General features: G+C 39.0%; 4 protein-coding genes and 1 long non-coding RNA gene across 10 annotated transcripts in view; 3 read left to right on the top strand and 2 right to left on the bottom strand.

Moving 5' to 3' along the window:
* LOC143346874 (fibroblast growth factor receptor homolog 1) overlaps window positions 1–10318 on the top strand; it is a 110013-nt gene extending 99695 nt beyond the window's left edge. For all 3 annotated transcript variants that reach the window (XM_076775465.1, XM_076775466.1, XM_076775467.1), the window contains 9 exons: window positions 1626–1982; window positions 2230–2622; window positions 5692–5879; window positions 6528–6663; window positions 6737–7222; window positions 7574–8072; window positions 8143–8283; window positions 8356–8461; window positions 8530–10318. In XM_076775465.1, coding sequence (XP_076631580.1) covers window positions 1626–1982; window positions 2230–2622; window positions 5692–5879; window positions 6528–6663; window positions 6737–7222; window positions 7574–8072; window positions 8143–8283; window positions 8356–8461; window positions 8530–8637 — 2414 coding nt within the window. In that variant the 3' untranslated portion in view covers window positions 8638–10318. The remainder of the gene's footprint in view (window positions 1–1625; window positions 1983–2229; window positions 2623–5691; window positions 5880–6527; window positions 6664–6736; window positions 7223–7573; window positions 8073–8142; window positions 8284–8355; window positions 8462–8529) is intronic.
* LOC143346896 (uncharacterized) overlaps window positions 1–14939 on the bottom strand; it is a 33094-nt gene extending 18155 nt beyond the window's left edge. Inside the window, exons 1-2 of the long non-coding RNA XR_013080524.1 lie at window positions 14662–14939; window positions 14482–14565 (exon numbers count right to left, since the gene is read on the bottom strand). This is a non-coding gene — a long non-coding RNA (uncharacterized LOC143346896). The remainder of the gene's footprint in view (window positions 1–14481; window positions 14566–14661) is intronic.
* Window positions 11325–13951, top strand: L(3)73ah (polycomb group ring finger 3-like lethal (3) 73Ah). 2 transcript variants are annotated; one of them, XM_076774072.1, is made up of 5 exons: window positions 11325–11443; window positions 11856–12149; window positions 12220–12365; window positions 12441–12584; window positions 12648–13951. In XM_076774072.1, exons 2-5 carry the CDS (start codon window positions 11873–11875, stop codon window positions 12771–12773), a joined length of 693 nt encoding a protein of 230 aa, XP_076630187.1. In that variant the 5' UTR covers window positions 11325–11443; window positions 11856–11872; the 3' UTR covers window positions 12774–13951. The 2 variants fall into 2 exon arrangements, with proteins under 2 accessions (XP_076630187.1, XP_076630186.1); XM_076774071.1 differs by having other exon boundaries at window positions 11329–11521.
* LOC143346880 (uncharacterized) lies at window positions 14820–23885 on the top strand. Of its 3 annotated transcripts, XM_076775481.1 has the most exons (8): window positions 14820–15040; window positions 18847–18993; window positions 20687–20814; window positions 20898–21021; window positions 21088–22015; window positions 22088–22328; window positions 22399–22635; window positions 22794–23885. In XM_076775481.1, exons 1-8 carry the CDS (start codon window positions 14961–14963, stop codon window positions 22856–22858), a joined length of 1950 nt encoding a protein of 649 aa, XP_076631596.1. In that variant the 5' UTR covers window positions 14820–14960; the 3' UTR covers window positions 22859–23885. The 3 variants fall into 3 exon arrangements, with proteins under 3 accessions (XP_076631596.1, XP_076631597.1, XP_076631598.1); XM_076775482.1 differs by lacking the exons at window positions 14820–15040; window positions 18847–18993 and adding an exon at window positions 19004–19412; XM_076775483.1 differs by lacking the exons at window positions 14820–15040; window positions 18847–18993 and adding an exon at window positions 19430–20642 and having other exon boundaries at window positions 20712–20814.
* On the bottom strand, window positions 23878–26939 carry Srp72 (signal recognition particle 72). Its single transcript, XM_076775480.1, has 8 exons — window positions 26648–26939; window positions 26418–26535; window positions 26070–26325; window positions 25518–25997; window positions 25073–25435; window positions 24670–24974; window positions 24368–24580; window positions 23878–24286 (listed from the first exon to the last, which is right to left on the bottom strand). Exons 1-8 carry the CDS (start codon window positions 26745–26747, stop codon window positions 24151–24153), a joined length of 1971 nt encoding a protein of 656 aa, XP_076631595.1. The 5' UTR covers window positions 26748–26939; the 3' UTR covers window positions 23878–24150.
* Between the last annotated feature and the right edge of the window lie 312 nt (window positions 26940–27251).

Genomic DNA, 27251 nt, shown 5'->3' with positions numbered 1-27251 from the left:
AAAAAAGCACCTCATTAGATTTTCGGTAAGGATTTTTTTTCTCGAAAATGCGTAGGAATTCGGGGGTATGTCTAATGACCAAAAATGATTGTAACTGACCCCCACAGCTAACAATATTTTTTTCAGAACGATTTCAAATATTTTAATTTCGTCGAAAAAAGCACCTCATTAGATTTTCGGTAAGGATTTTTTTTCTCGAAAATGCGTAGGAATTCGGGGGTATGTCTAATGACCAAAAATGATTATAACTGGTCCCCACAGCTAACAATATTTTTTTCAGAACGATTTTAAATATTTTAATTTCGTCGAAAAAAGCACCTCATTAGATTTTCGGTAAGGATTTTTTTTCTCGAAAATGCGTAGGAATTCGGGGGTATGTCTAATGACCAAAAATGATTGTAACTGCCCCCCACAGCTAACAATATTTTTTTCAGAACGATTTTAAATATTTTAATTTCGTCGAAAAAAGCACCTCATTAGATTTTCGGTAAGGATTTTTTTTCTCGAAAATGCGTAGGAATTCGGGGGTATGTCTAATGACCAAAAATGATTGTAACTGGCCCCCGCAGCTAACAATATTTTTTTCAGAACGATTTGATATATTTTAATTTCGTCGAAAAATTTCACACCTTTCTGAATTTTTTTCTCGAAGGAGGATAGGATTTCGAGGATATGTCTAATGACCAAAAATTATTGTAATTGACCCCCACAACCGAAAATAATTTTTCCAGAACGATTTAAAATTTTTTGTTTCGGCGAAAAATTTAGGCACCTACCCCCTGTCGATTTTTCATAAGAATTTGTTTTTCATTTTTAATCAATTTGTTTGACGCTGTACGGAAATGTTGTCTATTACTTTTTTGTAGGTATTCGTAAGCTTTACTTCGAGGCTAAATTTCAATGAAATCCATTAACTATTGTAGGAGTTATGGTCGTTTGAAAATTGGACCATTTTTCATGGGGGTTTTCCCACTTTACGGGGTTAAGGAGCAACTTTTCGAATATTTTTGCAATTTCTACATATTCTACATTAAAATACGCGTAGTTTGCTTTTTTAAACATGAAAATCCTCCAATACGTTCAGTAGTTATGAGATTTTAAAGATTCGCATGAAATTTCGGGGTTGCATTTCTGGCCTCACATTAGATTTTCGGTAAACAATTTTTTTCTCGAAAATGCGTAGGATTTCGGAGGTATGTCCAATCACCAAAAATGATTGTAATTGACCCCTTCAACTAAAAATAATTTTCTTAGGACGATTTGTAACTTTTCAATTTTGTTGAAAAATTTGTCTACCTACTCGAATTTTTTTCTCGAAAATGCGTAAGATTTTGGGGGTATGTCTATTCACCAGAAATGATTGTAATTGATCCCTTCAACTAAAAATCATTTTTCCAAAACGATTTGAAATTTTTGAATTTAATTGTTAATAACTTTTTAACGGAGCCTCCATCGACAAATTGGTATTCTTGATTTTCGCCTTATTTTGGCCTCTAGAATCCCACATTAAAATTTTTCTGAGGGATGGCGGAACACCCTGTATATTTTTTTTATGGATTGCTTTGGCAGTCTAAGATTGTTCTTGTGATAGTTTGTAAAGATCGAAAGATGCATTTTGGTTACAGATCTAAATCATCCTGAGGCGGTGGTGGTGTCGGTCGGCGAGAAGCTCATTTTACGATGCTCATCGAGCTCCAACGGAGAAACGACCTGGTACAAGGATGACGAAACGTTCCAACCGTCGTCGCCCAGAATACGGCTGATGAAGCAGTCCCTGAGATTCAAGTATATCGAACCCGAAGACGCCAGCACGTACGGTTGTCTGTTCAAATCGAACACGACGGCCGAATGGAGGAACGTCACGATACGAATCGACACGTTGCAAAACGACGGCTACCAGCACGAAGTCGACAAGCTGGGAAGCACACTTGGGGCCCATCGAGCCGAGGAAGAGACGAACGAATTGGAAATCGAAGGGAGAAGTCAGTAATCGAATACTTTTCCAAGATCAGACTCAACGGGAACAGTATGACCCGGTTAACTGAGGTTACGGTTCGATACGTCGCTGTTCAGTTATACGGGAAACCCGAAATTCCCAATAAAATCATTTCTAATAAAAGTCGTTCGATGTATCCGGTTAGTAATCCTTTCAGTTAACCGGGTGGTAATGTGTAAACTTTCTTGTTTATCGAAAGCTCTCTAAATGGTTTCGAAACGTTTCGTTGGCAGATTTGCCGGAGATCCGATCGCTACACCTGGACAGCGAGACCGTGGACAGTGACTTGGACAACGAGAAAAGCGACAACGAGACGGCCGGCGAGCACAACAATACCGCGCCGGAACGCGCGCCATCGTTCAATAAGAGCATCGAGATGCCGAACGTGGTGGTGAAGCCGGCCGGGAACATGCTCCGTTTAAGGTGTCCGAGCCTTGGTAATCCAAGGCCAAACATCACCTGGCTGAAGAACAACGAGGAACCGAAGAGAATGCTCGGTACGTTTCTGACCAGCAAGTGGACCTTCAGGCTGGAGGACCTCGTCCCCGAAGACAGCGGGAATTATACCTGCGTGGTCTGCAATTACCTAGGATGCATCAACCGCACCACCAAGGTCGAGATTATCGGTGAGTGGAGCGCCATATCGACTATGGTGGGGCAGTAACTATTAGCACCTCAGATATCTTGGAAACTATAAGTTTCACAGAAATGTTTGCTAAAGTAAATTGCACAGTACGAAGGGCGCTATTGGGTGGCGATAATAGTTTTTTTGCAGCTGGAGGTACTTCGGACATTTCAAGGTCACATCCATTTTTTTAAATGGATCGGTATGTTTTTGCTTCCGTATCACGATAGAGGATCTTAAAACGAGTACAACGACCTATTACACAAGGTCATCGAAGGTCATAGAAAGTAGAGTAAGGCGATAATACTTACGGTTTTGGTAGTAAATGAAACATGTTTATAGTAGGTGTTCGAAATGATGACCATCACTGTCAATGCACCGTTGGATTCTTTTTACGATTGATTGACTTGCAAGTCTTACAGCGTCAGAACTTATTGATGCACAGGCTGCAATAATTCGCTGTTGCATATCGTGAGATGTAGTTGCTACTTTTTTGTACACTTTTTCTTTCAGTGTTCCCCACAGAAAGAAATCTAAAGGTGTTATGTCCGGTGAACGAGCTGCCCACGATATTGGATTCGAAATTTTTCATCGAGTTCCCTTCGCGCAATCGATGAATAATGTGCTGGGCATCCATCATGTTGATACCACATGGTTTGTCGTGTAAATAAAGGTAACTCTTCTAGCAAAAGACCCAATGTATCCTTAATAAAATTAGCATAGACGTTGCCATTCAAATTTCCATTGATAAAAAAAGGTCCAATAATTTGATCACCTATGATACCGCACCATACATTCACAGACCATTGTTTTTGATGTTCAACCTGTCGCAGCCAATGTGGATTTTCCGCTGCCCATAAATGCACGTTATGCAAATTAACATTCCCGTGATTTGTGAATGTTGCTTGATCAGTAAATAAGACGGTATTAAAAAAAAGCTCATTGTTTTGAATCTGACGTATAGCCCATCGAGAAAACTCAACGCGATTCGTGAAGTCGTTCCCATGCAATTCTTAGTGAAGACTAACGTGATGTGACGGTGCAAAATGCGAAGTACGCTCCTCCTACTAATGCCAGATTCGCGTTCAATTTGTCGCCAATTAATATGAGAATTTCTAGACACACTAGCGAGCACACCGATTTTCATTTCTTCGTTAATTACTCGTTTCTGGCGTTCACTTTTACGAACACTTAAACTACCGGTTTGCCTAAGTTTATCGTACACATTTTTAAATGTTTGACGCGAAGGCTGAGACCGATGTGGATATCGTTCAGCATACAAGTTTGTAGCCCTTACAGAATTTTGTTGGCATTCGCCATAAATAAGAAGCATATCAACCTGCTCTTCAAACGGATACATCGTGCCGGATTGACCGATTTATCGATACTAATCTTATGATGTTTATCTTACTCTGCAAACTATTAAAGTGTCCTTCAAGCAGTGTTTATTCTCAGTGAAGTAAACGGTAAGCATTACGCATTCCTCTACTGTTGACAATACGTATGTTTCATTTACTACCAAAACCATAAGTATTACCGCCTTTCTCTACTTTCTACGACCTTCGATGACCTTGTGTAATAGGTCGTTGAACTCGTTTTAAGATCCTCTATCGTGATACGGAAGCAAAAACATACCGATCCATTTAAAAAAATGGATGTGACCTTGAAATGTCCGAAGTACCTCCACCTGCAAAAAACCTATTATCGCCACCCAATAGCGCCCTTCGTACTGTGCAATTTACTTTAGCAAATATTTCTGTGAAACTTATAGTTTCCAAGATATCTGAGGTGCTAATAGTTACTGCCCCACCCTGTATAATCCGAAAAAATAATCAACCGTGTCCCGAACGATCCTTAACGAAAAGGTTCTCGAGGAGAATCGTGCGAAGATTTAATTTGTAAACGATAGAAAGGTGCTGGGTCGCAACATACAACATTTCTTTAAACAAATATCCTTGTAAAACAGTACTTTTGCTCGTTCTGTGCCTTTTGTGCGTTACGACCCAGCGCTTTGCGACATCACTGGGCAATTCCTTGTCCGTAAGCGTTCATCGACGGTGTCAGAGGTGCATTAAAACCCCGTGACTTAATGAATCTGTAGAACGTTACCCACACAAGCCGTACATCAAGGAGGAGTTCCCGAAGAACGTGACAGCGTTGCTGAACAGCACGGTGACCTTCACGTGTCCGATCGTGTCTGATCTCGAGCCGTATATGCAGTGGCTCAAGGTGTCCGAGTACCCAGGTGACAAGGAGAAGTCCCCGAAAGGGATTTTGGTCCAGGTACAGGCGGCTCGTAACCGCTAGGTGGTGGAGATTCCTCACGACGGATTGTCTTCTCTGGGCGCACTCGATCCGCTAACCAAAAGAGCATTCTAGCCGTAGACTATTTAGACGAAGGACTCTGGTGACTTCTGGCCGCTTCTCTCGGTTAAATATCCTAGTGACTAACGATGGTGGAGGAGCTGACGCCTGGAACCCGCTTCCCTGTATCTTAGAACGTTTCAGGTTGCCTGCTCCGGGCCTATGCGCGTTCATTTTATTGTTTTCAGTAACATTCGTTCATCCCGACCGGTGTATTTAACTTGTCTGTTTTTTTAATGATCCTCCCAGGTGCGGGTTTCCTTAGAATTCTCTCGGAGGTCTCTTGGGATCAGATTCATTCCGATAACGTTCACGGTTCAACCCTCTGCCTCGAAAAATACGACAAACCGCGTTACTGCGCAATAGTTGGTGCTTTTTGAAGAATCAATTTTTGAAGCTTTCTTCTAATGGTTCCGTTGGCGTCTAGCCAATTGGCAGACTCAGATCGAGCTGGTCTTCCGGCGCTTGAGAAAGCGTCTCTGGCACCGCACACTTTCAAACTGAATCGCGAGGCAAGGGGTTGATGAGATCCCTGAAGCAGCCCAAAGGCTTTTTAGACTGTAAGCCTAATTTTGAAGGAGCAAACGAGCCCCAGGGATCTCATTTGATCGGGGGGTGAACGAATATGGTACCAAGCGACGTCTCTTTTTACTTCCTTTTCTGGAGTCTGGTTAAGAAACGGTGGTTGGGTTTATTTTTCCTGTAGAGAGCGTGAAACACCGTCCGATACTGACCAGGGCACCGAGAAACATGACCGTTCTGATCGGAGGCAACGCAACCATGAACTGCGAGGTGCTCTCGGACGCGCATCGTCACCTCGAATGGTATCACGGTTATCACACTTCTTTCGACACTGTCAACAAAACCAATCACAGTTTCCGGGTGGAGGTCAAGGTGGGCACGTAGAACTATTTCACACCGCATGATACGATTCTTCTCTACACTTCTCAGAGCTTTCGCTGTTTACGCCTATTCTCTTGTCCGTTGAACACCATTTTCCTTTGCGTTTTAAATACGGTAGACTTCCCAGACACCTTGCTTTTACTTGGGACCTTGATTCCAATATGAATCTTTGTCTAGACGATTGCCTAGATAAAGCTATTTTATCTAGACAAATTGTCCGCATGATCGTTACTTGTTACACCCAACAATTGTTTGCATAATCGATTAATTAGTTGCTCAAATGTTATCTTATGCGTTCCGATTAATCGAAATCTACCGTATTGCCATTAAACTCGATTAGCTACTCCCACTGTTACGCCGTATCAGTTTGTATTTCCGTTTGACGAACAGAGAGCGTGTGCTTGCGAGTGGAGAGCAATTTCTCGTGCATGTCCTCGAGTGGCCAGTCGATATTGTTTTAGATTAGCCTGTCTAAGCTTGTACGTTATTTGTTTTTCTTTGTGAAAACGTATCTTACACCGCATAGTATCTTACGTTGCATCAGTTTTCAAATATTGGAATGTTTAATTTAAAAAATGGGCAGGTTTGGGTTCGTTTGTTGTTTTCCAATGTTCTCGACGGGCGATGTTTCTGCCACAGGATGGAACGAACGTCCAAAACCCGGAAGTGCTCAAGCTGTACAACGTGACCGAAAAGGACGAGGGTTGGTACACCTGTATCGCCCAAAACACGTTGGGGGAAACGTTCAGCAGCGCCTATTTGCGAGTAGTCGAATGTAAGTACCCGAAGAGTTTGCCTTACGAGAAGATGTTCGAGAATTTCGAATTTTCAATAAATATTTCGATCAGCCCTGGACGACAGAGTGCCCATCCCCGCGAAGCCGCAGATTCTCGTGAACGTTCTGGCCGCGGTTCTCTTCATCTTCTTTGCCGTGGGCGTCGTGGTGGTCATCTACATTTTCCACCGGCTGAAGCGCGAGAAAATGAAGAAACTACTAGCAATCGAGACCGCGCGTGCCGCGGTGGTCACGCAATGGACCAAGAAGGTGATCGTCGAGAAGCAGAATCTGGTCAACGCCCAGAACGTTCAGGAGCCGTTGCTGATGCCGGTGGTCAAGATCGAGAAACAAAAGTCGACTGTGGCCGCAGAGGACAGCAACGGCGGCAGCATATCGGAGTACGAGCTTCCGGTGGACAGCGCCTGGGAGTTGCCCAGGGAACACCTGAGTCTCGGGAACACCCTCGGCGAGGGAGCCTTTGGAAAAGTCGTTAGAGCACAGACCAACACTGGGAAACCTGGTATTCCCAACGTGGTGGCTGTAAAAATGTTGAAAGGTACGTTCTACCGCCTTGGAATGTCTCCAAACGTCGTCAAACCACAGACTAGGTATACGAGCAGACCTTTCACCTTATGGACTGACTAAATCGTTTTAAAAAAAATTATTTTGTGTTGGAGGGGAGGTCAATTACAATCATTTCAGGTGGATACACATACCCTCGAAATTGTACGCACTTCCGAGAAAAAAGTTTCTAATCGAAAATATCTTTCATTTCCTCTTATGTTCATTCGTGTAACCTGTTGAGCATTGGATGTGAGGTCTGCTCGTCATCAAACATTGTCAAACATATTATAATCGAGCGTTTCGATGCTTAAACCCACGTTCCGGATTGATAATTTGTTTGCAGAGGGTCACACGGACGCAGAGATGATGGACTTGGTGTCCGAGATGGAAATGATGAAGATGATCGGCAAGCACGTGAACATTATAAATCTGTTGGGCGCGTGCACGCAAGGAGGACCGCTGTACGTGGTCGTGGAGTTCGCTCCTCACGGAAATCTGAGGGATTTCCTTCGAGACCACAGACCGTCCTCTGGATACGAGCCAACGATCGGCCAAGAGCCCAAGGAGAAGAAAACCCTGACGCAAAAGGATTTAGTGTCGTTCGCGTACCAAGTGGCCAGGGGGATGGAGTATCTGGCGAGCAGGCGATGCATCCACAGGGATCTGGCCGCCAGGAACGTCCTAGTCAGCGACGAATACGTCCTGAAAATCGCTGACTTCGGTCTTGCCAGGGACATTCATTGTCACGACTACTACAGGAAAACGACGGACGGACGGTTGCCAGTTAAATGGATGGCGCCGGAGGCTCTGTTCCATCGGGTTTACACCACTCAGTCCGACGTGTAAGTGTCTTTGATTCTTCCTTCAAGAACGAAGACGTCAAAGAGCGTTTCTTTTTTTCTGATGTTTCAGATGGTCGTACGGAATTCTGTTGTGGGAGATCATGACGCTGGGTGGCACCCCCTATCCGTCCGTACCGTCCGTGGAGAAATTGTTCCAGTTACTGAGAACTGGTCATCGAATGGAAAAGCCACCATGTTGTTCCATCGAAATGTAAGGAGATTTAATCGAAATTCCTGTATCGTTATTCGATTGCTATGTCGTTATCAAAATAATACGTCACAGATACATGCTGATGAGGGACTGCTGGAGCTATCAGCCCAACGAGAGGCCGATGTTCGGGGAACTGGTCGAAGACCTGGATAGGATACTAACGATCACCGCGAACGAGGTGAGAAATCGTTAAAACGATTATTTAAATTATTAAATGTTCTATCGTCTAACTTCGAACGATTTCAGGAGTACCTGGACCTTGGTCTTCCGCAATTGGACACACCGCCTTCCAGCCAGGAATCGAGCGAAGCCTCGGACGACGAGGGCGAGGAAAAATTCCCCTACTTGCTGTGAACTTCTTAGCCCCGAGCGATTGGGCTTCACCGAAGAATGTGTACGATTTTTATTACGACACGAACGTCCATGAGGAACGACGAACGAAAACGAAAGAGGGTCGAGGAAGAACGAAGAAAGTAATTCAGGAACGCTGGTGTACGAAGGTCGATCGACTGACCCAGCGAACACGCCAAATAATATAAATCAGTATTGACCTGTTAGCGCGTATTCTGTAGAATTAAGGGACAAAGGCGAAGAAATAACTGTCGATCGAACAAAAGCAACTCCGGCCTTCGAGGAGACTGAATTTTTTTTTTTCTTTTTTTTTTCTTAACGAGAGAAAACACTGTATTTATTTTCCTGTGTCGTTAATACCCTGGGAGACCGAGGTTTTCAGAAACAATTGCCGATTCGTCGTCGACGCGACGAGATCCCTCAGTATTGGAACGTTTATTGTTCCCACGGATATTTTTGTACGTTTCTCAGGTTTCGTGGCTTGTTCGAACAAGGAACGAACGCCTCGATGAGGTGTGAAAGTGTCCTTTTACGTCGTCCGATTTTGTACATGTTATCATCGTGCCATTGATAAGTGCCTTGGGGTGAAGAGAACGGGAGCTCGGAGTTTCGGCGCCAGGGCCTTCTTGTAAAAAGAATCGAAAAAAAAGAGGGGAAATATGGGGGCGAAGGAAACGGGACGGATTTATTCTCGATGCAAACGTGTTTATAACTAGTCAATTGATGAAACATTGTACGTTTCACTGTAACATAGTTAAACGATAAATATGTGTATGTTAGCGTTTTCTACGTGAACGAACTTGAATGGACAACGACCGCGTATTTTCTAGGATTATTTTTATCTCGTAGAAGGAGCGAACAGTTAGATTCTAAGAGACGGTCGCGAGTCGCGGATTCGTTTGGCGTTCTAACGACGCCAGACGGTCCGATTGGACGTTCCTCGCGTCTAATTGGCACCGTCGATGCTCCAATGACACGCGCGCTCGTTGGAGATAGGCGGGCTGACGAAGAACGTATGTACAGTCGGGAGCACGAGAGATCTGACCTGGGTGGGCGGAGCCTCGTCGGCTAGATAGTTCGCCAGTGTAAAATTTGCAATAACGCGAGACCTGTAAACGACCGTCACCTACTGGCCAGACAGAATCGACGAGAATACTCGTGCTCCCAATACAATTCGAATAATCGTATCGAAATGACGTGTAATTTTGTACCGAGGCATTTTGCACACGAACAAATTCGATCACATCGTCCACGTTGATGTACAAGCAACGGATGTATAAATGGTGCATGCGAAAGAGGTGCTTAGCAGTAGATAATTTATTTCCTGTATATTGTTACTTAGGACGTATTTTAGGATCCTTTCTTTTGTATACCTTCAGACCTAGAAACTCGAATGAAATCGTCGACAATTGTGTAAAATATATATGTGCGATACGTTGGTAGAGAGGAGTGTAATAAACAAACAAAAAAAAAAGGAAACGTGCGCCAACCAGAGATTTTTGTATATAGCACCGACTTGTTTATTTAAAAGTTTCATTTTCTTTTTGTTACCCAGCACCTAAAGGTAGCCAGTAAACCAGCATTTACCAAGGTAGAATGTATGTATAGTTTCTGCGTAAATATTGGATTATTATTGTAACGTGAGTTTCATCTCGAATAAACCATTCGAACTGTACCCACATCATTTAACGTCTGTTGTTTTTTCTATTTTTATTCCCTGCAGTTTTCGATGGGGAGCTTTTAAAATTTTCTTATTTCACAAGTTAGAAAAAGATCTGCTTCGGCGACTTCAATAACCTTAAAACATGTCAAGGTCAATGTTTTGAGTATTTTCAGTTTCAGAGGTAAAAATACTTTCATCTATAGCCCCGAAACTAAGGTCAAGCAATTATTTATATTAGCGTATGCCTCGTCAGTGACCTTGACCTTGACCTTAACCTTGACATATATTATACAAGTAAAAGTTCCAAACCTTTTAAACTCGAATCTATCGATAACCTTTCTCGGACATTAAAAGTATGAAATATACATTTTGTTTGCATAAGTGAAAAATTCAGAACGTTGACCTTGACAACACGCATCCAGGTCATTAAAGTCGGTGAAGTGGAACCTTTCATAACCATATTAAAAGATATGCTAATCTAATAATAAACCTCTTAATTTTAGATCTTTTACATAATAATGGATTTTTTTTTTATTTACCAATTTCTAAACAATTTATTCAATTAGAAATAACTTTATTACATACTTGTGAAAAGAATCTAAAAACGAGTGCTTCTATGTACTAATCGTAAGTTATCAAATACACATATACCTTTTCCTTGCAATCAAATTTCACAAACAACTTTGACAGAATTGACATTTGTATACGCTTGGTAAATACTTGACTTTTTATTCTTTTTAAACTGTGTGACCAAGAGTTATATCTAGATAACATCGACGTGACATCGAGTCCTTGAATAATCTAATTATTACCATCGCACTAAATACCATAAATCGAAGTCAATTAAGTGCTAATGTAAAAAAGGAGGTACACAGCGTATTAAATGAACATAAATGATTAAACAAGCCTACTTAAGAGTATGATTGATCGAAAGAGGATGTCAACCCCCCCGCTCCCTTCCCATTACACAGAACCGCGTGTCCACAGAAAAGTTGACTAAACAGCAACCGATGGCGCTGGGATCAGTTCGTTTTGTTGTCATCAGCCACATTTACACTAAGTTGTTTTTACCAGGTTTTTAGTGGAACGTTTAATTTTCTATTCTTCCATTTAGCTTCGATTCAACGACAGAAGATGCGAAGGATGGTGCGTACCATTTACACGAAATTTCCTGGCGAATAGCACCAGTGACAGTTGCCGTTGCGTGCTACATTCGACGTTCAGGTTAGAATTCGATAACCCACTTTTTCTGACGGACCGAATCTGTTTCTTCCTGCCAATCGTCGGTCACTGTATTTTGTTTCGTTCCCCAACGATCAAAAGTTGCGTCAGACAGCGTGACAGTACGAAGGGTTTTTATCGAATTCGACTGTTAGAGGGCTTTGACCCTTTTCTGCAATACTGCTCTATCACTACACTTTTGTTATTAGTCGTCTAACAATTTTCGCAAACGAAAACGCTGCGGAATTATCGTGCGTGCTCCGAGTTACAATGTGGAATAATTTCGAAGTAATTTCGCGCCTCTGTAATACAATAGTATTTATGTGGGTTGTCATAGGTAACGACATTTATTAAATGGTGATTACCAGTGCCATGGAGAGAAGAATCAAGTTGAAAACACTGAATAGTCACATAACATGCAAGATATGCAGAGGCTATTTGATAGATGCCACTACTGTCACGGAATGTTTACACACATTTTGCAAAAGCTGCCTAGTGAAACATTTGGAAGAGAAACACACATGCCCGACATGCCAAATAGTGATACATCAATCGCATCCTCTTCAGTATATAAGCTTCGACAGAACTATGCAAGATATCGTATACAAATTGGTTCCTGACCTTCAAGAGAGTTAGTAACTTTATTTTTAGCAAGAATGACAAAGCTTGAGAAACATATAACCGAGCGTACTTTGTTTCAGATGAAATTAAAAGGGAAAGGGAATTTTATAGAGCGAGAGGTTTACCTTGCCCGAAAGACATCTTACCGAATGCAGGGGAAGTCGAGGAAGATAAAGCAAGCGCGGACGCGCATGCAGAATCTGACTATCACCGAGCAGACGAACAGGTACAAATACTTGAAATACTGCCTTTGCATTTAAACTATTTTTTCGCGGTATTAATTGGTAAACGTTTCTTACAGGTTAACGTCTGTTTGGAATGTGTAAATACAAATTTAAAGACGTTGAAACGAAGATTCATTCGATGTTCTGCCCAAGCAACTATTACGCATTTGAAAAAGTTTATTGCCAAGAAAGTCCTAAACGGGATGGAAAGATATCGAGATGTAAGTAAAGCCCACAGAGTAGTATAAAAACTTATGACTAATTCGTTAACGCGTTTGTTACAGATTGATATGTTGTGCAATGACGAACTTTTAGGTAAGGACCATACGTTAAAATTTGTTTATGTAACGAGATGGAGGTTCCGGGACCCACCTTTGAGGCTACAATATAGACCACGAATAGACATTTAAGACTAATATTTCTGTGTTCGATACGCGATGAAAAATCACAAAGAATCTGTACCTACTTTATACGTTTCCTAGTTCTATTCATATATTGCCCGTTGTAGTACTTATTTCTGTGTTCGCAGCAAGAACTTGAGATTGAATTTCGAAGTAGAGATTGGCTTCTCGCGACAAGAAAAAAAAAAAAATGAAAATGGCTTTAGACTTACATCTTTCTACCGTATCGTCTTAATCAGAATACCAATAGTCATTAGCACAACGTATGTGTAAAAATAGGGATTCCATCATTATACACTTGATTATATTTTCTTTCTATTCATAGCTAGGGTTCCGAATCGTTTGCATACCGTATCATGTGAGTTACATTAACTCGACTCTTCGAATTCGGTGCGTTACTTTTTACGAGTATAGATTTCTCTAACGAATAGCGTAAGTAGTCCAAGAACGCAATGCGACACTATCAGAAAACGAGGACGTTTCTGTTTAACTCTAGTGTCGCACAACGTGTTTGTGAACATTTCATTTGCAATGTTGCATCTCGTGACCGTGACGTGATACACCTTGCGTGTTCTTATATCCAATTTGAGTAAATATTTCAAGCATTCTTTGTTACAAAATACAAGAATGCCGGTTAGTGTCTTTTGCGGATGAAGGTTTATTAGTTTTTCGTAATCGACAACGGGATAAAGTCGCCCTTCTATTCGTAATCCTAAGACGTGAATTGTTTTGATACGTACCCTGATTGTATATAGAATATTTTTGACAGAATTCTGATAACATTGCGCATGGACGCAGCTTTGTATTAGACGAATGAAAGAAAAAAAAAAGAAAGAGAAACTGGGTCTAGACACGAGGGTCTAGGCCTCTTTAACTTTGTATGTTTACGCACTGTACACATTCTAATTCGGCCCCGAATTTCTCTCAATACCGGGCTACAAAAGAATTTTATCAGATGTGACATATTTTCTCGAGGGATTTGATAAGGACAACGACGTGTTGAGCGGAACGCGGGGCATTTATCGCTTGTAGTAAATGAACTTGTTTCATCAGACAGTGTAAAGCGAAAAACCGTGTGATTGTATATAAATATTCTAGGGAAATGAAATGAAATCGACTTTACAAAGTAGCAGCATTTCATGAATGCTAGGGCTTGTACGTTGTACACTATGTGTGTATCTCCATAAATTATTAAATAAATATGTTTTGTACAGTATTAATCCAATTTCATTATTCGTATAAAAAAAATAATTATAACGAAACTACTGCTCACTGTGATTTAAAAATTACCGCGCTCTTTCGAAACTTCTAGAATCCATGTCTCAGAAATAATCGATATCGATATCAGTGCCTCGCAAATGCTGCATACTTCGCTTAGATGGTATTTACCGACAGTTGAATATTTAAGTATTATAGAAAATTCATTAAACAATGTATCGAACCTACGAATTTTCTTTGGTCAATTTTACGAAACATTGGTCATCGAATAGACTTGCTCTTTTATGACTATACAAGGAAATACAAATTCGTAGAACGTTGGTAGATTATCTAACTGTACGTGGTCACCAAATTAATGGCGGGTCATCGACAGAATATTAATTTCGATCAAATGACTGAAGGAAACCTTATCGCGTAATACCAAATTAAAAAACGTAACCGGTACAGATAAATTTTCGTTTCAACGTTCTTAAAAGTACAATTAATGAACAATACTCACTCGTATGTGACAAAATGTACTCCCGCCCTGACGAAATGTGCCGCTCAAATTTCGATTTTCCAAATAGTCGTGTATCTCGCGTACCTTGAGAGAAAGAGTTTCAAATATGTATTAAACGAATAGCTTACAACCTCGTAAAAACGATAAATAAGCAACAGTAGTTGAAATAGGTAAACTTACATTAATTTTCCTGATAAATTCGCAAAAAGCACGAGGTTCAGCGTCGCACACAAAATTTCGTACCGAGCACGTTCACCGTTTGAAACACTGCGCATGCGCCAGCATGGAACAAGTTGAAACTTGTCCACGCATGCGCAGTGGACGCTGAAATAGTTAATGGTCAATGCGTGATTACTAGAGACCGTTGCTGCTGTCCAGCAGCACGGCAAGTGCAATTTAGCCGTTTAATTTTCAATGAATTTGATTTGACGAGCCAGTGTTTTCTCATATGTGTGTATTACGTGCAACTTCGCGATTAAATGAGCTTGCAAGACAGCCTTTTTTCCGAAGAGGTGGAGCACGACGTGACTCTGTTTTCAAGGGATAAAAAACGGAAAAGGTAAGAGCTAAACGATCACGTTTCCTAAAGCAACGACGCGCCTTTAAAGGTTAGATCAGCAGTTTATAACGTGTCTTCGAACGTTATTTGCTGCTTTCGGTTTCTGCCAATGTTTACGACGATGTAAACCGGAAAGCTTTCCCGCAGAAGTCACTGAACTTGCAATTGTAAAAATGTAAGTCTAAATTATTTGACGTCTGTCATTGGTCTACAAAATAAGATAGCACTCGTCGTTAATTTGATAATTCGCGATCTTTCTTAGTCACGCTGAACGTTACACGGCGTGGATGACTTAGGTTAAATATATCTGCATCTTTGACATGTAATTATTTGAGTGTTCCAAGACAAATAATGCTGCCTTTAGGTTTTCGAATAATAGATAAGACGATGCCATACAACCGCCAAAGAACGTGTAACGTGTTATCGACTTCTTTCACGACCTCTGAGTTGCACCGTTATAAATATCTCGGTCCGACGCTAAATGACTAATATCATCGTTTTCCAGACTACGATCGTTGACTCGTGCGTATTTCCGAAGATAGTTCCGTTACGTTACTGGATTCTACGGTTTCTTCGTTTTCGACGTGATCCGCGTACTTCGAATGCCAACGCTTCTTTTTTATTCATCGTTGAACCTTTCTATTTTTAGCGAACTGCATAACATTTTGAAAAACATAAAAGAACCGCAAGCCCACTGGCACCTTGCCTGAAGAAAATAAAGAAACATTTCGCGCGTTGATACGTTATCTAATATTACCTTACGAATGCACAAAGTGTAATATCAATAAGGTAAACGTGCGTCCATCGTTGAACGATTAAAGAAAATTTGCACGGAATCCAAAGTTCGATAGAACGTATTATCTTTCAGCGACGACAAAAGTTAGAATTCCAGTGAAAATATTGTGCAATAATGCTGCGGTGTTCGCAGTTTCTTATTTCTTCAATGCGACAGTGAGCGATTTACGTGCACTGAATACGCTTTCCGATTGTAATTCCTTTCGTAATCTCTAATATACAAATTTCATAACCGTGAATAACGGAACAAATTTTTGCAGGTGTTTTCTGTTTTACGTATACAGATAGGACGCAATTGATGTAAATAAGCTTGAAAGCTGCGTTGTTGCGTGCGATATTGCATAATTACTGAAATCACGCACGAGGGAAACCAGTTGGTCCGTTTTTGAACAGGTCTTCTGCAACGATGATTGTTAATCTACTGGCTGCGCTACCCGCTTAGCGTATGTCGTTCACGTATACGCGTGATTACGTGAACCACGCAACGCTTACACGATCGCGGTCTCTTTTTTTCTTTGTAGTTCAAGGCTCGTTCGTTTGGTCATCGTTGGACGTAATTAATAAATCGAACTTACGACTCAACGATTCCTTTAACCGTGTCCACGTTGTTGGTCGTTTTTGCTTGTCCCGGCGAGTCGATTTCTTTTTCTTCCCAGCTTTCATCTGGGCAAGGGGATGGGTGAAGGGGAAGGATAGAACCGATTTATCGCGCTACACGCTTCGTTCCACCTGAACGGTTAGCATGTAATTTAACTATCGCGTAACGTGGAACATCGGTAAAGGTGAAAATGTATCTCCGGTAATACGAGATCGAACAAATTTTTCTTATAAATATATCTTAACGATTCAAATCTTTAAGATACTATAAAATATTCTGGTAAAATTTGAAAAATTAACAGTGTTATAGGTAGGTTTAAAAAAATTCAAGAGAAATGTACTCCTGACGCTGTTAAACTTTAATTATTATTATTATAGAAATTAGCTTTGGGTCGTACCGCGGTTTAAAACGTTAAAACCGGGGGTTGAAACAGTTATGGAACTTTTTTAATATGCTCCATTGAAAGAGTCGAAACGGAACTTGTATAATAAAAGTTCTTACACAGGGTGATCGGCCACCCCTGGGAAAAATTTTAATAGGGGATTCTAGAGGCCAAAATAAGACGAAAATCAAGAATACCAATTTGTTGATGGAGGCTTCGTTAAAAAGTTATTAACGTTTAAAGTTCCGCACGTACTGAATTTTTTTCTCGAAAATGCGCAAGATTTCGGGGTTATGTCTATTCACCAAAAATTATTGTAATTGACCCCCACAACCGAAAATAATTTTTCCAGAACGATTTGAAATTTTTTTTTTTCGTCGAAAAATTTAGGCACCTAGATTTTCAGTAATGAATTTTTTTCTCAAAAGTGCGTAGGATTTCGAGGGTATGTCTAATGACCAAAAATGATTGTAATTAACCCCTGTAACTAAATATAATTTTTTTAGTGTGATTTGAAATTTTTTAATTTCGTCTAAAAATTTCAGTATCTACTCGAATTTTTTTCTCGAAAGTGCGTAGGATTTCGGGGGTATGTCTAATGACCAAAAATGATTGTAATTAACCCCTGTAACTAAATATAATTTTTTTAGTATGATTTGAAATTTTTTAATTTCGTCTAAAAATTTTAGTATCTACTCGAATTTTTTTCTCGAAAGTGAATAGGATTTCGGAGGTATGTGTAATGACCAAAAATGATTGTAATTAACCCCTGTAACTAAATATAATTTTTTTGGTATGATTTAAAATTTTTTAATTTCGTCTAAAAATTTTAGTATCTACTCGAAATTTTTTCTCGAAAGTGCGTAGGATTTCGGAGGTATGTGTATTCACCAAAAATGATTGTAATTGACCCCTGCAAACGAAAATATTTTTTTTAGAACGATTTGAGTATTGCCTGAACACCCTCTATTGTAAACTACAATGAGAATAGATAAATAAAAATTCTAGGTTGAATAAAATTTGTAAGAAATAAATTCTTGTATAAGAGGAACGGTCGTTGCCTGTAGGTAATCTAGTACACCCCCTTATAACTCGTATTACAAATTAAAAATAAATAAAATCTGAGTTATTAAGTTTAAAGCAATGTGTATTGAACAATATATAAAAAAACATTTCGATTAATTGCTCTGTAATTTCGATCCCTTTAATTGGAATCTATTCATACGTGTAAAAAAGAAAAAAAACTTGTCTGTTCCATTCTTTTTCCTTGTTTGTCCTATCCACTTATGTACAGTCTTTTTCATGCCTCGCATAATATGCGTTTTTACTGCGCTATTTCCCGCTAGCCGTGAATAACGTTTTACCCGTTAAAAGTAACGGTCAGTTTCAGGTAGAATTGTTATGTAAAATTTGTTTAAATTTGATGGTAGCTTATATTTAGTAAAAATTTTACAAGTGTACTGGCCATATAAAGCAGTAATTTTCGATACTTACTCTATAAACATCGTTAAAAGACATTCTAATTGTTTTAAAACAGTGACGTAGTAAAAAATGCAGCTACAATGGCCGCCCAATGACTGCTTTCTATTGTGAGCATGACCGCCGGTGCCCTTAGTTTTCATTCTTGTTTTTTAGAAATGTCAACTACTGGTACATGCTCGACCAGTGCTTTCACCTTGAAAGCAATTACACATGACAAAGAATATGAAAGAAATATGTCCTTATTAACGTAATACCAAATCGAAAATTATAACCTATACGAATGTTACGTGAAATGGTAACGTGACCGTTATCCGGTCGGAATGCGGTCGAAACGCCGGTATTGGGACGCAAAGATAACTCTAAATTCGAGGAAACGAACGAAGGAGAAAGTAAATGTCGCGTTATGTAAAAGTTAGGCCAGCCGGCGTTCATTTGATACAGGATACTGCAGCGTGGCCCGGGGCAAGGCGGTTACGTTCACCGTCGACCGTCCTCAGTCCGGTCTCACTTTCAACGGCGATCGTAACGCGGTTCTTTTCACTTTTGCAGAGTACTCGTCTTTCCACCTGTAAACAACTATCGGAGGTTCATCATACACCAGCTAGTGCAGGATCGTTTCGACGATCTGCACACGTTCTCGATCGGCCAGGGTTCGGCGAGACGGACCGTCGTGTGCTACAAAAGTGACGTGATAAGGTATCGAGACTGTTGTACGTTTATTACGGTGACACTAGATCAAGGAAAATACAAAATAAAAGTTCATTCTTTTCCCGCTGATACGACCAATCTATCAGCTGTTCAGTGATCGCGACGTATTATGGAAAACCGGCAACACTGTACCGTGAATGTTCAGTAAGAGATCTAGGGAATTTTTATTTTTTCGTTATTAAAATTAATTTCGGTAATCTGTGCCCCAAGCTTCAACAATTAAGAATCTTTTGCTCGCTAGTATACTATTAAAATTAATTAATTACTAGGGTGAAGTGAAAGATATACATATTTCTAATTACAGTCTTTTTTTTATCTTTAACATTTAAATTCGTAATACTTGACCAGTAGCAAACTTGAGTGCCTTTTCTATGATGCGTCGGTATACAGTTAGGTGTGATTGTATGGTAAGTATATGTATATTTGTAAGCTTACAATTTGATTATTTAACACGTCTAAAGATTTACTGTAACATGTGGTTACGTGATAATATTGATACAAGTTCGATTAATTTGCTATCACTGTTTTAAACTTGTGATTATGAGCTCTGGAAGCTTGAGAATCATTGAACTATTGACTGCAAATCTGTTTTCTCGTCTGTCGATAATTCGCTAATGCATCGATAGAATTATGGCACTAGGCATTCGTGACTTTTTATACAACTACAAAGATGCACAGTGTATACTGTTAAATTGCTAAAAATGATTCTAAATATATATATTTTCTTTTTACGTAAAGCTGTTATCAATGATATCCTGTGGATAAAAAATATCTAGAATCTTCAAAGATTAAGAGAATCCCCAAACTATTCGTATTTAACACCTTTTTGTTTTCATACTATGATACAAATAAATGGACATCCCTAAACACGAAAAACTATCGTGGTAGTCAACGTGTTCATATACGAAGAACAAACTTTTTTATTCTGAAAACTTAGCAACTACAAATTTACTTTTTTCATTTTAATTTATTTTTATAACGAAGATTGTATGCTAAATTTATCATAAGAACAAATATCAGTCCTAACAGAATTTCGTATTTATACTGAATCGGACATTTTGATCAACCTTAATTATAAAATATATAAAATCAAGCACAGGAACACGAATTTCTTTGATCTGTTCTGGGTTAAATGTTTAATGTAATTTATTTGTCGTCTCGATCAAGTAAGATCGAACATAAATATATTTTATTTCCGATTTTTCTTCAAATGGGGATCTCCAGAATTTCATTTTGCGTTTTATAAAAACTAACGCGCCACTGGCGACTTAAGAACGATAAAGTGAATGGTTTTTACGTAATTACTGTGCACAATTTTTTAATTTCCTGTTATACTGCTTAGAATTTCTGGATCACTTTCGTTCGACTATTTTATATAAAATGTCGTTTTAGGATAATTTTCTTCTTCGTAAAGTTAAATCATAATTAACGTTAGAAACTTACGTAAGTAGAATAAATCGTCAAATATGTGTGAAATTCACAAACAGTCCTAATGAAACGAATTTACGATTACGAAATGAATTCACGGCGGTGGAATTCTTACGGCGTAGCAGCGGCAAACGAAAGTGAAACTGATCTGCTCAAGGTCACGTAGTGTACTATCCGGATATGTCGAGAAGACTGCCCAACATTATGAGGTATGCTCGCCTAATGTTAACCAGCGTATAAATTTTCTATTAAGGGATCCCAAATTGAATGGTGTGCAGTGTAAATCAAACGTGAAAGTCACTGATACGCTGCTTGAGATGGGCGTTGAAGGACGGCGTTCGCCCTCCGCTTCGCCAGAACGTGTACGAGCTCAGAGACAAGGTGATTGAAAGGCTACCAGAAGTTTTATTTCATCCAACAATGGAACAATCGTAGGAAATAAGCTGTTTCGTTTAATTGTTTAGTAAAGTCAGTGCCAACGGTTGAAATCTATAGACCACCAGCTGCTAGGAGGGCCAGAAATGAACTTCAGACAAATACGGACCAAGTTCAAGTGCATTCGACTATAGATTCATCTTCTACTGTGAAGTAAGATATTAAGTTTCCATTTTAATCGTGCAAAAATATTTCAACTAATTTGCTTGTTCCCCTTAGATCTGCTCGACAGAAAAGGCCTGATCGTGCAGTCTATGTCCCAAGGCACCGTAGGAGTTTAGAAACCGAAGGAAGTCCCCAGCCCATAGAATCCACTCGTACTAATCGTACGGTTAAAGACAATTTGAACTCCTCTGTTTCTCATGGGCAACCAAAGTCAAACTTAAGTCTCAAAGAAACAGAGTCTGATGTTCAGACAAACGCGGAATGCGTGAAAAAGAAATCGAATACGTGCTCTGACAAATGTCAGAACAATGTAGAGAATGAAACCAGTCAGCATCTTCAGACAGACTTGAAAGATATGATTTCTTCAAGTTCTACAGATGTACCTGTTATGGAAACTTGTAACGAAGGAAAATCTGAGCAGCCAGACAATGTAAACGAGGATGTGCCAAATGAATCTGACTGCAGTACTGCTCCTGACACGGAATGTGAAAATGAATTTCAATCACAGATTGTTGAAGAGGAAGAAATGTCTAATAATTCTAGCGAAGATAAGAATAGTTTAGATACAGTTGAAACGTATGTACATAGTGAAGTTGATGTTAATGAAGAAATAGAAAGGTCTGATAATTATAAGGATAATGTTGTTATAATATCAACGTCAAATAATAACAAGAAAAATGAGGAACTATTAAATAAAGATGAAATAACGAATAAAAAAAATACGCAAATGATACATAGCAATATGGTATCTGACGTTTTAATTATATCGGATACCGTAGAAAAAGAACCGCAACCTGTTAAAAAAGTCACTCCTGTTCCTGTAATACCGCCAGAGAAGAAGGCGAAAAAGATTGAGAGGTCAAAAAGCAAACCAGCGCCCCCACCTTCGCCGCCCATTAAAAAGATAAATAGGGACGAATGTGACTGGGATAGTTTGTTCGATGACAACGGTGATTGCTTGGATCCAACACTCATAGAGGAGGCAAGTATTTACGTAGATACGTTTAATTGAAGGTAAGAAGTGAAAATTGTTTTACAACAACTTCGTGTTTAGTTAACTTCGGCAGTGGGTGACGTTATGATAGAACAACCGAAAAGCGATTACAAATCGTTCACGAAGCACATCGAAGTATCCAGCGACGAATTTGCTCACGTTGTCGAAATATACAATTTCCCGTCAGAATTTAAGACCAGCGATTTAGCTGCTGTTTTCAGTTCATTCAAGAATGGTGGTTTCGAGTTGAAGTGGGTAGACGACACGCATTGTCTTGGAGTCTTCAGTAGCCCTCTTGTTGGTAATTAAAAACGCATCGAGCTTATGATCATGCCGTAATTAACAAACGCTCAAGGTTGGTGTGTTCTCAGCTGCCGAGGTGCTGGCGTCGGATCATCCGTTTGTAAAGACAAGGCCATTAAGCGAGGCCACAGCCTTGAGTAAAACGAAAGCAAGAAGAAGTGCAGAATTTCTGCAGCCTTACAGAAGTCGTCCAGAAACTTGCGCGGCATTGGCCAGACGATTGGTCACGGGTGCTTTGGGCGTGAAACTAGCCACAGCTAGGCAAGAACGCGAGCACGAGAAAAATGTATTGCGGGAAGCTAAAGGTAAAACACCATTTTATCATTTTTACTTTTTACGTCTACATACGGGATACAATCGAATAACATGTACAAGTTGACAACTATGGCCGATTGTATATATTATTTGATCCTAACCTGTATGCAAACAGTGATGAGAGCGTAAAGTAAACATTTTCTTATAGAAAAACGTCGATTAGCTAATAAACAACGAGAGGATGTCTGGGAAGGCATAATTCCTGAAAAGTAGCATTATCTGTTGGTAATGTAATGTCATTACATTGAATATTACTTACGTCATATGTAAGTGTTTCGCGACATTTACATGCATTTGTGCCTTACTCATCTATTTTTCATCTTTGACAAACGCATTTTGTCGAACTGATTTGGCTATTGGTTTTGGGAACACGAGATGACTTTGCCAATAGATGAGTGCGGCATAACGGAAATACCGTAATGGACATATTTGCTTAGGACTGATAAATGAGTTTTCAGCGCGTTTGTTTATTTTCTACATATATGCATATCACGATTGTCCAGACCAATTGAACGAGCGTGCCTGTTGCACTATTTTCTAACGAAAGGATATCGAGTATTTTAAGTGATATTCTAGATGAGGGCGATTTAGTCCCTAACACTAGAAAACCTACAAACGGAAGTAGAAAAACATTTTATGAATACGGTTATTCTTACCTCGACAGTTGCCTCTGTTATAAATTTATATATATGACGATGAACAATGCTGTGTTGTGCAATGATAATACGAGACAATAAATTTAGAATCGTAGAAAATAATAATACTCTTTACATACAAGCACGCGTGCGTGCACATACATCGATTTATTACAGTGATATGTAATCAAAACGTGTCTTCGCAGAGTGATAAATTCACGACGTGGAAACTGTATTAAAATATGATGTGGTATTTTATTATTGTCTGTGCAACATAAAATATCGTAGTTGTGAATTATGCCACGTATACATATATATATACAATATATATATATATATCTCTGTTATATGAATGTTAAAATCTGACGCACAATCACGATATCTACACGTATTACAGACTTACTAAGAAAAACAAAACTCAGAACTACAGATTGTATTTTTATATACAATTGTTACCAACAGAGGAATAAAGATATGTATCGCCAAATCCTAGTCAATGTACGCAAGAATTATGTTACCTATATTGTATGTTATATTGCAGAATTTTGTCACTAGTTGACAAAAAGAATTTGACGAAAATGAAAAGAATAAAAAATATTTTATGTACCATACTGTTCGCATATATTTTCAACCCACTTAGAATCCAATTACATGTTAAAACCTAATTCCAGAGATTAAAAATTTATATACTAATCGTAGCTTCTTTAAAAATGGCAGTATTGTGTGCTGCACATAAAAGGTACATGTATAATTGGAAAAATTACTTAGTTCGTTAAACAGATAGGTCGCTTGATTACTTACTATTATAGAAGTATAATATATATTTCATACAATAGTTTGTTCAAATGTAATACAAATATGAGTGACCGATTACCATTTTCCGCCCTTCTTTTTCTTTTTCTGTTGAACTTTGCGTTGTTGTTGCCGTGGTCCTGATGTTTCTATTGCCGAACTATGACGCGGATTGGGAGAAGGTTTTGCGTTCGTAGGCATTTTAGTGATATCGCTGTAATAATTTTAAATTCAGGTTAGATTTTTTACTTTTTACGATTAAATAGTAACTTGTACGTATAAATTTAATACGTACTAAAGATCGCTGGCTCCCGCGGCAGCACCTTGAGTACCCTTCATCGCAGCATCTCGATTCCTTCTATCGCGTTTCTTTCTAAAACCACTACGTTCGTGTCTAGGTAACCATCGTTCCGGATCAGGTGGAATATTTGGATCGTAATTTTTGGGCAGTTTTCCTTTGCGTTTTCGTTTCTTGCGTTTCTTTTGCGTTACGTCGATAGTAGGTTTGCTAAAGAATCGATTAGAATAATAGTTAAACTATTTTATAAATCAAATTTTTAATACGAAAAATTAGTTGTAAAGATGAAAGATACTTACCCAGGAGATGGTTCAATCTTTTTCTTGGCCACTTTGGTACCGATCACCCAGTTACTACTCTCTAAAGCGTCGATGTCAGTTGTTTCTGAAAGATCGTGGAGAGGCGGCAACCGTTTCGATAGAAGTTGCGCTTTTTCCGGACAGAACTGTACATATGCTACTACTAGTTGCGCCAATGTCTTGGTATCTGAAGGCGAAGCATCTACCATTTCTTGTAAAATGTCTGCTGCTACTTTAATTTCTCCTCCCCGTAAATAGAAATCAGCGGCCTGCCGCCACAACTCTCCCAAATTAGCAGTAGTCTCCTAAAAACGGGATCAATCGATATTAATCGTTTGATAATCATTTGGTAAAACGATAATCGTAAAAAATAGTACGATCTAATATGGCCGTCGTTGCTTACCTTATTTTTCTTATAATAATTTACAGCATTTTTGAGAGCAACAGATGCTTTTTCACGGTTATTGTTAGCCATATGTAGAGTTACAAGCGCACTAACAATGCCCGGTAACGATCTATCCCTTTCGTTCAAACTTTCAAGAATATCGATTGCCTCTTGTCTCTCGTCGTGGCTCAACAATAATTGTACGCAAACGAGTTTCATTGGTAGCTCTTTTTCGTCGATTGCGTGTTGCGTTAATAGTTTTGCTGCTTCCTTTGCTTTGCCTTCTTTACTAAGTTGCATTGCTTTAATGAACATCGCGTCTGCAGCTAGTACAGGATGTTCCTTGGCAAGTTTATTGCAAAGTGACTGACATTGTTCTGCCTATAAACATATGAAATATACATGTGATACAAACAATAGCAATATGGAAAAATATGCAAGTATCATTCAATCAAATTTATACCTGGTCAGTATATAATGCCAGTAAACACTGATTGTATGCAATGCTTCTCCTTTGCCTAGAAGTCAGTTTATGTTCTAAGCTATCGTGAGTAGCACTTTTCATTCTCTTCTTACTATCGAAAACGTTTTGATCCCTATTGAGGCACACGAGATTATTGCTTGCAACTGCTACTAAAGCTATGTCATCTGGTTTCACTTTTAAGGCAGAAGTATATAACGCTTGAGCTTCTTTCTCACGGCCTTGAAGCTGAAGACAGCATCCGAGCTGAACTCTAATAATCCCCAATTCATCCTCTATTTCTTCTTCCGCAACCCCATCTTCCTCTAATCCCTCTTTGCACATTTTCTCTGCTGTTTTAAGCTTTTTCTCTGCTTCCACTAACATAGTTTTGTCTTCTTTGCTACCTTGGGCGATTAAACGACATGCCGCGTTATACGTCAATTCGTACGTGTCTTCGCGCAATACAGGAACTTCTAATTTCTATCAAAACAATACGTAAGTGACAATTTTTTAATACGTTATTTGAATAACTGTTATTAATCGAGAACTTACAGAATCTTTGATCGTTAAATTCACAGTCACTGCTGCAAGGTTTGTTTCCCTTTCATCTTCGTATTCGTCGTGAGAATGTTTTATAATGTCTCTGTACACGGAGAAACATTGTTCGTATTTCTCAAGTCTATACAATATTTGTGCTTTCAGTTCTTTAAGTTTCAGTGAAGGATTTGGAACATTTTCAACTACTTTTAACGCTTCGGGCACTTGGTTCAGTCGATACAAGCAATAAGCTTTTTCAAAGTGTAAGTTACTGCAAAAAAGAAGAGTTAATTAATTTCTCGTGGATAAAGAAAAATTTGGTAGGACATCAGTATATAATAACATGGTAAGTGGCAATCATACGTTGCAAGTTTTGGGTTCTTAATAATGAATTGAAGCGCATCGTTGAACTTGGACAATTGTATGCAGCAAACAATTTTGCAATGGAAAGCAGCCTCCTCATCTTGAGAAGTGCCTAGAACTGAAATATTTTCTGTTTTAAGTACAGCGTAGTCTTTAGAATGTAGAAAATAGGTTATGTTGACTATACGTTCAGAAAAATCGATTCAATGCGTGGACTCGTAAAAACTCACTCTTATTTGCAGTTTTTAAGGCCCTTTCGTATTCTCCGTTTTGCCCAAATTTATTTAACTCTGCGTAAAGAGCAGGAAGATTGCTTTCTTTTGTGGCCATATTGCTTATCTTGCAAACATGTTCAACGTGGAACCGATTTGGTTATCGAACATGGAGCATTAGATGAACAATTCAAAAGAAATTACCGCCTACGTGTATGCACCACGACATACTTTTTCGTCATAGCTAAGCATTGACGTTGTTCGAACCATTTATTCATACAATAATTTATCATTCGCCCAAAGAAAAGCACTGTACGAAAATTAGTCGCATATCTTTAATAATTGTTGCTGCTTTCAATTTTAATAAGTCCCGAAAAAATTAGATTAATAAATATATAGACATAATTCGAGGTTAATAGACAATGTTAAAATGCCAAAAGAATATTCGAGTTTATTCAACGTGTTATACATTCTCAAACTTTTCAAAATTATACCCATATTTGTATTCTTATATTGTAACAATTTTTAATTTACATAAATCAACAGTTACAATAATGCTTAATAACAAGTATCGTATAAGTGATGATTATAAATATTTTTCATATGATATTCATTTTTTGGT

Source organism: Colletes latitarsis, chromosome 10, assembly GCF_051014445.1.
Source record: "Colletes latitarsis isolate SP2378_abdomen chromosome 10, iyColLati1, whole genome shotgun sequence".
NCBI lineage: Eukaryota > Metazoa > Arthropoda > Insecta > Hymenoptera > Colletidae > Colletes > Colletes latitarsis.
This window is presented reverse-complemented; position numbering and strand designations above follow the sequence as displayed.

Bases quoted from the DNA above. Each gene is read 5' to 3' on its own strand.
- Srp72 (XM_076775480.1), bottom strand. From the start codon at position 26,747: ATGGCCACAAAAGAAAGCAATCTTCCTGCTCTTTACGCAGAGTTAAAT. The intron at 26,326-26,417 runs GTATGATTGCCA...TCTTTTTTGCAG, and splicing joins AAGAACCCAAAACTTGCAAC to TAACTTACACTTTGAAAAAG. The intron at 25,436-25,517 runs GTATAAATTTGA...ATATGTTTATAG, and splicing joins TGGCATTATATACTGACCAG to GCAGAACAATGTCAGTCACT.
- LOC143346880 (XM_076775481.1), top strand. From the start codon at position 14,961: ATGAGCTTGCAAGACAGCCTTTTTTCCGAAGAGGTGGAGCACGACGTG. The intron at 22,016-22,087 runs GCAAGTATTTAC...CTTCGTGTTTAG, and splicing joins ATCCAACACTCATAGAGGAG to TTAACTTCGGCAGTGGGTGA. The intron at 22,636-22,793 runs GTAAAACACCAT...ATTTTCTTATAG, and splicing joins TGTATTGCGGGAAGCTAAAG to AAAAACGTCGATTAGCTAAT.